This window comes from Antechinus flavipes, chromosome 6 (assembly GCF_016432865.1).
Source record: "Antechinus flavipes isolate AdamAnt ecotype Samford, QLD, Australia chromosome 6, AdamAnt_v2, whole genome shotgun sequence".
In the NCBI taxonomy this organism is placed as follows: Eukaryota; Metazoa; Chordata; class Mammalia; order Dasyuromorphia; family Dasyuridae; genus Antechinus; species Antechinus flavipes.
Genome location: NC_067403.1, coordinates 227965994 through 227980472, shown reverse-complemented (window position 1 = coordinate 227980472; position 14479 = coordinate 227965994). Strand labels below are relative to the sequence as shown.

At 38.3% G+C, this 14479-nt stretch overlaps 1 protein-coding gene across 5 annotated transcripts in view; it reads right to left on the bottom strand.

Moving 5' to 3' along the window:
• Positions 1–10017: 10017 nt before the first annotated feature.
• KIAA1549L (KIAA1549 like) overlaps positions 10018–14479 on the bottom strand; it is a 284289-nt gene continuing 279827 nt past the window's right edge. For all 5 annotated transcript variants that reach the window (XM_051967501.1, XM_051967504.1, XM_051967502.1 and 2 more), the window contains exon 21: positions 10018–12847. In XM_051967501.1, the coding sequence (XP_051823461.1) occupies positions 12566–12847 (282 nt within the window). In that variant the 3' untranslated portion in view covers positions 10018–12565. The remainder of the gene's footprint in view (positions 12848–14479) is intronic.

Genomic DNA, 14479 nt, shown 5'->3' with positions numbered 1-14479 from the left:
AGGTCTGAAGATACTTTCAGGGGGTCTATAAGATCAAAATTATTTTCACAACAATACTGAGATTTAAAATATCATAATATAGTAAATATCAACAAACATAACTCTCATAAGCAAATGTTCTTTGGTGGGATCCTCAATAATTTCTAAGAGTTTAAAGGAGTCCTTTCATCAAAAAGTCAGTGAACCATTGGAATATAGATTATTTGAGCTGACAGATGCTTAAAACATAGAAGAGAGTGTTAGGGCTAAATCCTAGGACATAGAATATTAGACCTGGGATAGGACCCTTTTGTGGGTATTTCCCTCCAACCTTCATTTGTGTTTGCAAGTTGTGTCCCAAGAGGAGCTACCAGTACCTCAGTTTTTAGCTTATTCTTCCTACTATTATTCTTCATGAGCCCTTACCAGTTTGCTTCCCTTTAATGAACATCTAATAGACTCAACTACCTCTTATCAAAGGTATTTACCTAAATGCTATAGCAAGAACAGCTGGCATAAAACATTCTTCCCAAATCTAGGGTATACTTGCTCACAAATATACAGTGGGGTATGGTGAGCTGAGCACAAACTTAAAGTACGATGATATTGAGGTACACATGTAGGAAACATATGTAGCCAAAGCAATCTACAACTCTGGGACTCCAGAGCCTCTATGTCCTTTCTTTCTTGAAGAACATTTATGACGTTCCCTTATAATTTTAGTAATGGATGAATTGATAGGTTTGGTACACTGGTACTTTCTGGGCAACTAGGTGGTGCCATAGTGCATGGAGTCAAAAAGGCTCATCTTCCTGAGTTTCTGAGTTGACACTTGAAGCTATTAAGCCCATTAGTTTTTAAATTAGTGGCTGACTTTGAGTTTGTGAGACCCTGGGCAAGGCATCAAACCTTATTTGCCTCAATTTCCTCATCTGTAAAATAAGCTGGAGAAGGAAATGGTGAATCACTCAAGCATTCGGGCCAAGAAAACTCCACATTGGATGAAGAGTCAGACATGACTGAATAACAAGCTATCTTCTAGTTCTAAATCTATAATCCTGTGCATGTCCACACTCAGTCAACGGCTGATGTCTGGTTGTTTTTATCAACAGCCTATTCATTTTCACTCCCCCCACACCCACTCTCCTGCTTCCACATACACAAATTGGAGAATTGACTGAAGTGTGCTCATTAAGCCTAGCAGGATGATACATTGTGCATGGCAGAGTAGATTTTGTTTCTTTTTAAAACACATTTTGAAGTGGAAGTTTCAAATGACTTAAGAGCAGAAATAGCAATCCAGGTATAAAATCACAATTTGCTAATCAAGGATAGATTGGAATATCAGGAAGAAGTGAGGGACACCTATTCTTTGCCTTATAGAACAAGTATACAAAAATTGATTTTTATGTCAATCAAAAGTACCTAGTGATCTTTTCAAACCCCAAATCTCTGAGGGTTTTTATGAGTGTGGCAGTCTTTAAATCAACCTGCTCATCCTTGTGAGCTGTGAGTAATAAGTTCCAAATAAGTTATCCTTTCATAATAAGGTTCCAATGAAGGGAAATTCCGGGTATATTTTTGTATAGGGAGTAAGAGAAAATTTACTTGAAATTCCAAAGAAATCACTTATGGTACAAGAACCCTCAGAGAAAATTTGGTGCATCCTATGTAAAAAGGGATACCTACAAACTTTGTCTGGACCCCAATGAATGACCTTATTCCCTGAGGAAATCATAGAAGAGTTTTCACTCAGGACCACCTGATTTCTCATTCAAGGATTAGAAGCTAGCTTCTAATCAGTCCCAGGATCAATCCTTGGATGGAAAATTGGATCTTTGTAGAAATGAGGTTTTCCTCCTAAGGTAGAACACTTGACTTTCTTTTTTTTTTTTTTTCAATTCATCAAAAATCAAAGACCTTCTGTATGTGGTCCCAGAATGGAGGGACCCCTTACCGGGAAAGAGAAATGGTCTTCCTGAACCCAGTATAGCTTTGTTGACATACTTGGTACCCAACTAAAGCCAGGGTAAAAGGGTCTTTCCATGAGGTGGGGAAAATGTAAGGAATCAAGACCCCTACTTCTGAGAACACTGTTGCTTCACAAGTATACAGTCAAAGTGGTTTGGTTTTTTATGTGAAGGGTGAAGGAATGACTTTCCATCAATCCTGGATCCCTAATCCCTATGGAATAAGCCCCACATGCTTGGGAAGCTCTGTCAGACACCAGACTTTCTCCCTAAGGGGAAGTTGATTTTCTTTTCTTTTTCTTAGTTGTTTTTGGGTGAGGGGAGGCATTTTGAAAATATCATGATAGATGGCTAACCTATTAAAATTTTAGAAAATAATACGGGTTGGGGCAGTTAGGTGGTGCAGTGAATAGAGCATCAGCCCTGAAGTCAGGAGGACCTGAGTTCAAATCTGGCCTCAGACATTTAATACTTTCTAGCTGTGTGATCCTGAGCAAGTCACTTAATCCCAATTCCTCAGCAAAAAAAAAAAAAAGAGAGAGAAGAGAGAGAGAGAAGAGAGAGAGAGAGAGAGAGAGAGAGAGAGAGAGAGAGAGAGAGAGAGAGAAAGAAAAGAAAAGAAAAGAAAAGAAAATGATATTGGTTCACTAAATTGCATCAGGGAAAAGTTAGTCAACAAATTTGATTGTGCATTGTGTCACACAGATTTTTCTTTTCTTTTGATGCTGAGAAAGACATTTTAAAAAGGATAATGTAGAACCACTCTAGAGAGTTATTTAGGATCTGGGACTGTGGACTCTTGTCAAACACACTCTGGTATATTCATTGAGGATAGCAAATATTAAACTTGGGGGAAGGGAGAGAATTTAAGAGTGACGTTTCATATACCCTATTTTAATAATTACAGAGTCTGGGAATCTCAATTGAATCAATCAGAAGGATAACAGAGACTAGCCATTTTCATTGAACCCATCAGTCAAAGGTTTTAAACTAAGTATTAAAAAATCCTTGTTCGATTTAGAAGTCTTTGGAAGATGTTGGATGCAGTGTAGAGATGTTGCACAGGTAATGCGTTTATTAGGTTAGGTTGAGGAAAATTAGTCATTGAGGAGAGTTAGTCATATGTCATGCAAGTATTGTATGATGCGACTATAGCCAATTTAGAGCTTAGGGGTCCTCAAACTACGGCCCATGAGCCAGATGCGGCAGCTAAGGACAATTATCCCCCTCACTCAGGGCTATGAAGTTTTTTTATTTAAAGGCCTACAAAACAAAGCTTTTGTTTTTACTAGAGTCTGGCCCTCCAACAGTCTGAGAGACAGTGAACTGGTCTCCTATTTAAAAAAGTTTGAGGACCCCTGGTAGGGATTTGAGCTTCTGGCAGATGAGGGTGGAAACTCAGCCAAGCCACTGAGAGGGAATCATTGAGGGAGGATGGAGAAAATCCTATCCCCTCTCCTGGTCTCAGTCTTTGTCTTCCCCTCCCCTTTGTTGGAAAAGGACTTTATGAGATTAAAAGGTTTGAGAGGATATTGTATTTTGCATCAATGCTCTAGTAATGCATCAGGAGGCAAGGACAGACTGAATGCAGTGAGAAAAAACACTTTTAGGGTTCTCTGAGAAAGTTCAAAGCAAAACTACGATATGCCAAAAGAGAACGTCTAAAACTCTGAAGCCAAAGGAATTTCAGGAGTTGTGACTTACCCTTTGGCCATCTGGGACTTTGTATGTGGAGAATATACCACAGATATTTTGGCGTGTGGGAGAAGGGCATATTTTATAGCATTTGTTCTTACTATAGTAAATACTGCTATCTATAAGTTAAGCCCAGCTAGTTTATTGCCATCAGCTGATAATTGGGATGGTAGGCAGGACTGGGAGGTGAGGAAAAGTGGTATATAGTGTAGTAATATATTACTAGCAACTCAACTTCTGAAGGTCTTCTTTAGATTCTGGGGAGAGAAGCAGTAGCTAGCTCTAGGGACTGAACTCATCCACACAAACTCCAGCAAAAATCTAAAAATTGTACAAAGCCAAATAATGATTTTTAAAATTCAATGAGAACCTATAAGTGATTTTATTCATCCTAAAACTGCAGAAAAATCAGCTAAAAGCCCATGGGCAGAATGAGGGAATAAGGAGAAGGAAAAGAAGGAAAAAAGCATTTATATTGCATCGATGTGCCACATACTGTGCTAAATGCTTTTTACAAATGTTATTTCATTTGATCTTCACAACAACTCTGTGCGGTAGGTGCTATTCTTGCCCATATTTTATAATTAGATAATGTGAGGCAACAGGTTAAATGACCTGCCCAAGATCACACAGTCAGGAAGCATCAGGATAGATCTGAATTAAGGCTATTGTGACTCAAAGTCCAGGACTCTATGTCTACCGTGCTACCAGTTGATTCCAAAAGGTAAAAAAAGGCTACCAGAGAAGATGGAGTCTGTACTCAGGTGATCAAGCAGGAAGTTCCCTAGAGAGACCCAGAGATAGGTATAATTTGCAAAATTCTGTGTTCCAGGGGACAAAAATACAAGTTCCCTCTAAGCTATAGAACTGTCAGAAACCCACAACAGAGATTTCAGAAAGGACTAGAGGCAGCAGCATTCAGCCCTGGTGTGGGAGTGCCCAGTGGGATCCTCAGGACTAAAGTCCTTAGTACCTTTTTGAGCAATGCCCTAGAGGGCACTGAAAATCCATCAAACTCAACAGGGAACTAGGTAAGGAAGGATAGGGAAAGGAAAGGAAAGGAAGGAGAATTCTAGAGAGGAAACAGTCAAAAGCAAAATAGAATTTCTGATTATGAAGAGGGAATTAGAGAAAAACAAAAAGAAAGAACTAGGAACTCAGGGGTGCCTATCGATTAGAGAATGATTGATCAAATGATGGTCTAAAAAGAAAAACAAAGAACTAGAAACTCAGGGGTGCCCATCAATTAGGGAATGACTGATCAAATGATAGTTTAAAAATATAATGGAATCCTGTTGTTCTGTTAGAAATAATTCAAAGCATTCTGGAAAACAAGAACTAGTGCCTATATACGATGAACATACATAGAAATGTGAGTCAATGTCTATGTTCACTTAATATGTATGTATATACACATATAAATGGATGTATGCATATATGTATGTGTGTATATATACATGTATGTGGAATATATATTCCTAAGGTGTATACATAAATATATAGATATATGTGTATATATGTAATTTCGCATAAATTAGATATAAGTTGTATGTATATATATTGTACATAACATGAACAAAATAAATATGAGGTGATTTTGACCAGAGTGATGAAGAAAGATTATAAGTGGAAGGCAATATTTGAGGATGAAGACTTTGAATGAACAAAGATCAAAACTAGAACATTGTAAAGAAAGGCATTTTTGAAAGCAATGACACCAAACATGTCTCCAAAAAACCTGCAATGAAAAATGTTGTATCTATTTATTTATTTATTTATTCATTCATTTACTTACTTATTCATTCATTTATCTATCTATTCATTCATTCATTTATTTTTTGGGTAAGGTAATTGGGATTAAATGACGTGCCCAGGGTCACACAGCTAGGAAGTATTAAGTGTCTGAGACAAGATTTGAACTCAGGTCCTCCTGACTTCAGGGCTGGTGCTCTATCCACTGCGCTACCTAGCAGCCTCATTTATTTATGTATTCATTTGTTTATTTGTTTGTATCTACTTCTTGACAGAGAGGTCATGGATCCAAGATACATAAGGAAACACATAGTTTTGTCCATGGCCACCATGTAAATCTTTTTTGCTTGAGTGTGCTCATTTGTTACAAGGGAATTTTAAAGTGTGTAGAGGGATACAGAAGGTAACACAGAAGGAAGCACAAACAGGAGTAAACAGCCCCTGCCTTTAAGGAGCTGGCATTGCATTGGGGAAAACAGCGTGTGTGTGTGTGTGTGTGTGTGTGTGTGTGTGTACATACATTGTAGATGCAATACATGTATGTATGTGTGCATGTGTATATAGAAAATATCCCTTTGTATATAGGAAACATAACTGAGGAGGCAATATGTGTATATATGTATGTACGACCACATGTAGATGCATGTGTATATGTTCCTAAAAAGAGTGCACAAAATAGAACTTTACACATGTGTATATTTACATACATACATATATACACATATATAAAATAGATATGAAGTGATTTTGATAGAGAGGGTACCAGCCTCTAGAGGTATGAAGAAAGATCACAGGTAGGTGATATTTGAGGATGAAGACTTTGAATGATTGACCAAGACAGATGCCTGAATGCGAGCAGACATCCCATTTCCCACATACTTATTCCTGCTGTTTGCCTAAGTGTGGGCACTGGCTTTTATTCCCTTTCCCATCATCCTTGGTGGGCGCTGGCTTTGACTCCCTTTCCTATCATCTTTGGAATTCTAGTTGACTTTTTGTGTTGTTCTGGGGTGATTGGAGTCACTTTGTGAAGTGTTTGGATTTTCTAATTGGATCTCTTGATTACCTCATGGCTAGCCCAGTGCCAGGTGCACGGTTGGTGCTCAATAAATGTTTATTGATTGAATGTGGCCATCTGCTTCCTCCTCTCTAGTGAGCTGAGCCTCTTGGCAACAACCATGTGATATATAGTGAATGTATTATTATCCTTATATTTCAGATGAGGGAACCGAGGGTCTAAGAGGTTAAATGTTCTGGTCATAAGCACATGGAGAGAACTTGTCTAGTGCAGGATTTAAACCCATGTCTTCTTCAGTTCCAGCACTCTATCCATTCGGCTACCTTTCCTCTCAGTGGACTGATACATAGTTCTTGTTCTATTACGTGACTTTTTGTCCATGGTAAAATTTAGACCTGCCTTCATGGACCAGTGCTGAGGGTCATAAAAACCCAAATCTGTCAAAAAGGATTCCAAACTGCCAGTAATTAACAGAGAGCAGGTGCTCAGTGAATGTTGAATTATACGGAATTGACCAATCATGGCATTTTAGATATTTGGAGAACACAGGTAGATCCACTAGATGGGGTCCGTTCCATGTTACTAGGTTGAAACAAAACCTAGCCGTGCATGTGGAGACAATAATCCTAGCACTATTGACATCTTACAGCATTGCATGTAACTTCAAAGGCTTTCCCCATCTCCAGCCATTCTAAAGCTTGGTGGAAGAGCCCCCTGCATGTAGTAAGAATAGTACAGTAAAGATACCAGCACTTTACAAATTATTGTGTGGCTTCAGGGCAATAGGGAGCAAAATATCAATGGGTTACACTAAAGAACCAAATAAACGCTTAATGACTAGGTGGAATTGCAGATAGAGTGGCTTTCAGTTGGGGACACAAGTTCAAATTTACCTTAAGGCACTCCTTGGAGTGTGACCTTGGTCAAGTCACTTACTTCTCTCAGCCTCAGTTTCCTCAACTGGATTGAATGAGATAATATCTATAAAAATATTTCCTCAAAGCCCATATAAACTGTCAGCTACTATTGTATGGACAAAATAAAAGGGAACTTTGCTTAAAAAGTTAAGGGAGGACAAGGTACTCGGTCAGAGTTTAAAATATGCTATAAAGTAGTAACTATCAAAACTGGAACTGGTCAAGAAGCAGGAAAGCAGATAAAAGGAACGGAGGAGCAATTCCAGAAAGAGAAACATCTTCTGTGTTCATGTACAACAATGAAAAGAAGAAGGTAAACAAAACAAAAAGCAAACTATTTTCTCCCTAGTCCTCAGCACAGAGCCTGGCACCTAGTTAGTAGCTATTCAAATGCTTATTATTTAGTAACTGAGAAAAATCTGACATCCAGAATCTCTGTGGAATATTTGGTATATACCTTTATAAGAGACTCGGGAAATCTCTAAAGGGAAAGACTATGAGTTGGCAATGGAACATGAATTTTATCTAATAATCTTAAAATTGTTCAAGTCCTCTAATTAAATGCAAATTAAACCTCCATATCCCTCAAGTTAGTGAAACTAAGAGTGACAAAAAAGATGCATTCACACAATGTTTGTGGATTTGTGAATTGATACAATCTTTTGCAACATATTCTGACAACAATTGGAAAATCAATCATATTCTCCGACCCCATGATCCCATTTCTGGAAGGCAATTAAAAGGAAACAAGACTGAAATGAACAAAAGCTATTTCATTTGGAGCAGAGAAAAAGTTGGAAGCAACACGTCCAATGGTTACGAAAAAGGCTGAACTAATTTTGGTCATGGAATGGGAGATCACAAAACCATGACAAATGAGGAATATACAGAAATATGGAAAGACTATTTAAATAAGGCAAAGTGAAAAAAAGATCTACAAGAGTAAACTAAGTTAACACTGATTACATTGACAGATGTAAAGGGGCAAGAAGATTGGAAGGAGACGAAATTGGATAAATTGTTAAAAATATTTTTATTACAAATGGTTTTGATCATACGGTTAATATTAGGAACTTTAAGTTTTTTGCTTTGTGGAAATTAAGTTTAGAATATATCTTCCTACCCCTATTCCAACTGTGGCGATCTTTCCCACAGGAGTTTATAACAGCCTAACCTTTGACTCTTCTACCATCGAATCAGATTATTTCTAGTCTTCAGGAGTAATGGAAGTTATAGGAGCAGACTTTGGCTTTGTGTAGCTAATGCAATGTACCAGACCTGGAGTCAAGAAGAAGTGAGTTCAAAACTGACCTTAGACTGCAGCGGTGTGATCTTGGGCAAGCCATTTATTCCCTCTTATTCTTGATTATAAAATGGGGATAATTAATAATAACTAGCATTTGAATTGTACACAGTAGGTTGTAGGTACTGTGCTAAGCACTTTACAAACATTATCTCATTTAACAAATATCTCATTTATTTCACATGACTGTTGTGAGGATAAAAGGAAATATTTGTGAAGTCCTTAGCACAAGATAAATGCTTATTCCCTTTTCCTTCCTTTCATGTAAAGAACTTTAATTAGACTATTCACAAGTGGAATGGGCAAGCTTGACATTTGGGGTTTTGATACTTGTTGATACAGAGATAATTCTCGTTTAGGTATGAGTTGGTTGGGATAGCCTTATTCCTTCCAACATTGAGACTGGGATTCTGTGAGTAGACTGGGACATGGAGTCAATCTGCATTGTGTGGAAACTTTTTTTTTGCTATATAAGACCTACTAAATCAGAGTATAAAGTCTAAAATTTCTAAACTATCATCTGGTAAAGGGATAAGAAGTTTCAAGAAATTGTACTTTCTTTTTTTCTTTTCTTTTTCGTTTTTCTTGTTTTGTTTTGTTTTGCAATGCAATTGGGGTTAAGCGACTTGTCCAGTGTCACACAGCTAGTAAGTGTCTGAGGCCAAATTTGAACTCAGGTCCTCCTGATTCCAGAAACTATACTTTCTAAATCTTCTCTTTCTAACTCCTCCACCAAATCTTGTAATAATATACTTATCAAAATCAGGAAAATTTTGCTACTTCAGGGCATTCACTGTGTTTGGAATATTGTATTTTAAATTGTACCACTCGATCAATAAGAACGGCTCAAATCCAGGATTGTTGGAATTGGGATATTGCCCATTAGCCCAAAGAAACCATTCCATGTTATCTCAACTTCTTAAAAAATTACAGATGTGCATTATAAACAAGGTAGAAAGCATGACATAGAAGAATAATCAGTGGTTGGGAATCAAGAGTCCCCTCATTACCTTCTGTATACATTTCTGTTTGTTCATATTGTCCCCCTCATTAGAATGGGATTGTTTCATTTTGTTTTCAGATATCCAGTGTCTAACATAGTGCTTGGCACCTAGAAAGTACTTAACGCTTGTTGATTGTTTTACCCAGGGCAAGTAAGTCACCTGTTTTCTCTGGAATTCAGTTTCCTCATCTGTAAAATGGGCTTAGATGAAATGGCTTCTAAGGCTCTTTCCTAGCACTAACATTTAAGGACTATGACTTAATGAGTCTTTTTGAACACAGAATCCATGTCTAGGAAGAGAGTACACGCTCAAATCTTTCTAATGAAGGAATGAACTCTGGTATTTTCCCAGAAGATTAAAAAAATATAATTGACTAGAATTGAATTCAAAGATTTAATAGCTCTTCCTGGGGAAACAGGGAGATACAGCTTTTTGTAAAAATTATATGAAAAAATTCAAACCAGTGGTAATGTAAAGGCTGAGGACATTTACATGTCCATGAATTTTACATGCATTCATTATCACCTCTAACATGTCCAGAGCTCAGAGATTTCATCCCAAAGCATAAATATTTAAATTGCACAATTGTCTTTAAGGTTCTATTTGACATACAGGATTTCCAGGCAAACACCACTTGGATAGAAAGTAACACATCTGGATTGACACAGTGGCGCTGATGATATAGTAGCATTAATAAGCAACTGGGAGAATTAACTGACTTTATCAGACCAATACCTATTTGTATGAAAGGCTGAGTTTCTTTGGCTCTTTTTGCATTCATGTTAGTTGACTGCCTAACTAAGATTAAATTTACACACCACACATCGATTTATCAGTAAAGTCTTGCTGCGTCTATAATGCCTCGCAAGTTGACTTAGTTCTTTGTCCGTAGCAAATTGGCCACTGGTAGAAATATACAGTATATACACGTGGAGATTATAAAAATACATTTTATTTATATCTGATTTTTTTTAAATAACAAAAAACACTAACATTTTGCAAAATCAACCAGTTTACCAAAAGGTTCCTCATTATTCTATGTGGTTTGACCAAGATTGATATTTGAAGATTCTACCACCCATTATCTCTGGTATTATCTGGGATGGGCTCTTTGTCTTTGAAACGAACCAAAAAAAAAATTGCTCAGTTTTAAAAGTCTGTGTGTGCTTTGTTAGTCTGAATCTTCCTTTTGTGTTCTCTCAGATTTTAGACATGGCTCCCAACCTAACCCAACTCTGACTTTTCATCTCGGTTAAAGACCAAAGAAACTCATGCAGAGAATGAGGTGATCAGATCAGATAAAGAACATATATATGGCTGTAGCTGAATGGATTGCAGGGTGAAGGGAGGCCATTAGCACAGAATTCAACAGATGTCAAGTACATCCATTCCCAACACTGGGGACCTCTTCTACTGAAGCTGGTTTCTCAATGAAAGATACCAGAGTATCGCCTATGATCAAGATGTTACTTTATTTGATTTGACTTGGGGAAAATGAATTCTGGACACGTTCGGTAGCTCACGGGGATGATGTGTCCCTTACAATGAGCCGAAGAGGTCAGATTCCCTACCAGTGGGGAAAGAGGATTTGCAACATTAAGCACACCATGGTCAGCAGTCTGTAATTTTAGTAAATACCAGTCCCCCACCCCCCCAGCCCCCTGCTTCCACTAAACGAGATGATTTGGTTAAATTCATACACTTGTTTGCATTGATTTACATTGGCCCATAAGTCAACAGGTTGCCCATATTCCCAAGTTTCTACAAACACCGGCTGGGAATTTGAAAGTCTGCAGATTCACATATCCCATTTTGAGCAGACATCAATCAGAGTTTTATTTTGAGACACCTGGCAGCATTTACTGAACAGCATTGTTTGAGAGAGCTGGAAAGCTTTATGATAAACAGAGGTTTCCTTGTGAAAGTAGATGTACCTATTATTCCAGGAGAGAAAGAGAAACAGAGAGAGATGGTCGGTTCTCAGGCTACTTTCAATGTAGGGCAAAGAAAACAGACTCAAATAACCATTTTTCACTTGTAGAATTCCCCAAAGCTCTTTGCACCATTTCTCTCTCCTTCTTCTTCCTCTTCACTTTTTTGTTAGGTCTTCGGCACAACTCACAATGCCTTCTATTCCCCAAAGGCCAACACTTTTTCAGATGCTCAACAGGGGCCTTTAATAAGAATTCAGCAGACACTAATTACGTGGCCACAATCAGTCTCCTCTGCCATCTTCTCTGCTTTCAGGCCATTGTACGGTTAATGAGAAACTGAGTTGGGACTATTTACAAGGGTGATTGTTTGGGGAGAACTAGAAACATAAATTTCACTTGGCTTTGAGCATGAGCTTGAAATAAAAAGGGTTGAAGTTACTTGATTGGATTCAGTTTCCTTATCCCAAGTTCAGAGATGATTTTATTTTTTTCATTTAAATTTTGCTCTTGTTCCAATGAGAAAGTATGCAGTCTGGTGCTCATCTTCCCCTTTTTTATCACAGAAATACAGATTGAGCATGCAGAGGTCACGGTAATCAGGTCGGGATTTTGCCCTCTCTCTGATTACTTATGAAATATGGCATTGAAGAGCAATCTACCAAAAAGCATCTCTCATGCCTAAGGCTTCTCAGGACATACAATCATATTCCATGGATTTCATGTATCGGCATATCAATCACACAGTTACCAGCAATCTTGATTGGCCGGCAGGATAGACGGGTCAAGAGCTTTGCTTTTCAAGGAGTTCCTCCATTTAGGAGAAACCCCAGAGTTCACCTTTCTAGGAAGTAATGGGTCGGACAGAAATCCACCCCTGCTCCCAAGTCCCAACAAAGGTGGACTGAAAAACAAACCAAAGACATATCTCCTTGTCTCTTTGCAGGCTTCATGGTTTGGAGTTCAATGGCTACAAGAGTAGAGAGCTACTAAGTGTTAGACCTGGAATTCAAACATATCTGTTTGTTTCTTGGCCAGCTTAGCGACCTCTTCCCGGATCGCCTTCACCAGGGCTGCCGTGGAGATGTTGGTCAGTGGGGCGTCGGAAGTGTCGTTCTCTGCCAGGCTCTGCTGAGACGCTGCTGTGGAGGCCATAGGGGCCTGTTCCAGACTTGGGTGCATGTTGCTGGGCTGGCTGTACTGTCGGGGGAGCCTCGAGGGGGATGTCTGTTGGTAGCGGGACCGAGGATATGCCTCTATGTAACCTGGGAGTGGAACCTAAAGGAGCGGTCAAAACAAGAGAACAGGATATAAGATGTTACCGAGGTACATTTTTATACCCAGAACAATATAAATGAACTGACAAGATGTGGAAATAGGTTGTATGGATTTTTCAGTTAATTTTAGCTTAGGCTTTCATGGAGAATAGTTATAAAATACAGTTTTTTCTTACATTAAACATGAGCATAAGTAACTCCATTTTGCTTTTACCCACCATTTTGTGAAGCTAAGTTTCAGTTGCTTGTATATCACCTGATTTTAAGTCACAAGATTACTCCCCACTCCCAAGGGTCGCTCCACTTAAGGGAGGTCACAAAACCAACTCTTCTCCCTCTCATCTCAGTGTCTCTAGGACCCATCTTCAACAAAGAGAAACCAGGTGGCACAATCCCTATAATCCTATTTTCCCACTTCTTTCAAATTGAATCTGAATTGTGAGAAACCATGCTTCCAAGCCCTTGGCTACAGAGAGCCTTGGACCTAGTTTGTTTTGCAACTGCTTGCATTATCAAATAAATCATTGCCTGGATGTAACTAATTACTCAGTATTTTTTTTTTTTTGCCACCATAACACTTTATAAGGTTCTTGATTCTGAATTTGATGGCCCCAAGAGTTAGTAGATTTTCCTGCCTTGGTAACTATAATGTGGTAAATGAAATTCAGTTCAATTCAATTAGGCAAAAATTCATAAAACATTTGATATATACTGAACATTAAATGAGAGTAGGATAAGGAAGAAGGAAGATAGAACAATTCACATGTCTACCTGAGGTGGTCAAGTACTGTCCTGCGGTTTTAAAGTTGAGAAAACTGAGGCTCGCTGTAGTTAAATGCTCATATGACCATGGAGTTAGAAAGCTGATCTGAATAAGATTCCCAAGCGCTAAGTCTAGTCCTCTTTCATATAGACCCAGACTAATGACTTCATGAACCCTATGATGTGAGTTGGACATTACGAAGCAGGAGATCTCCTCTTCCTTTGCAGTAAATAGCATGAGGCCGTGATTGGAGGTAAGATGCCTGCACGATCCAGTGATTTCATTATACAATACAGCTCTTATAATGTTCTTGAGACTAAGTTTTCTTATTTGTCATAAAACAGCTGAATCTTTAGAAATAGCCCATCTCCATGCTTTTGCTCACACTTCTTCCCTCTATCTGGAATGCTCTTCTCTTCCAGATCACTATTAACATTTTCCAATAAAGGATTCTGTAACTCAATCCCATCCCAGCTATCCTTCAAAGTCTAGCCCAAACTTCTCTCCTCCACTCCTCTGGAACTAAAATTGCCCTTTGTCCTTCTTCATTTTTTTATATTGTGTCTTTGACCTTATATCTACCATGGTAGGTAGTGATACCTTGGTCTGCCTCCATTTCCTCATCTTTAAAATGGGTACAATGATAGCACCTACTTTCCAGGATTGTTGTGAAGCTCAAATGAGATAATACAAACCTTAAACTCCTATCGAAAATGCTAGCTATTATCATTATAATTACTCGATATTTGGGGGCTGGTTTGTTTTTGGAAACAGTTAAATATGTTTCATTGTTGCCTTTTGGATTTACATTCCAGTCATTTAATGAAGAAAAAACAAATCGAAGTGAAACTCCCCCTTCATAGATTGAAC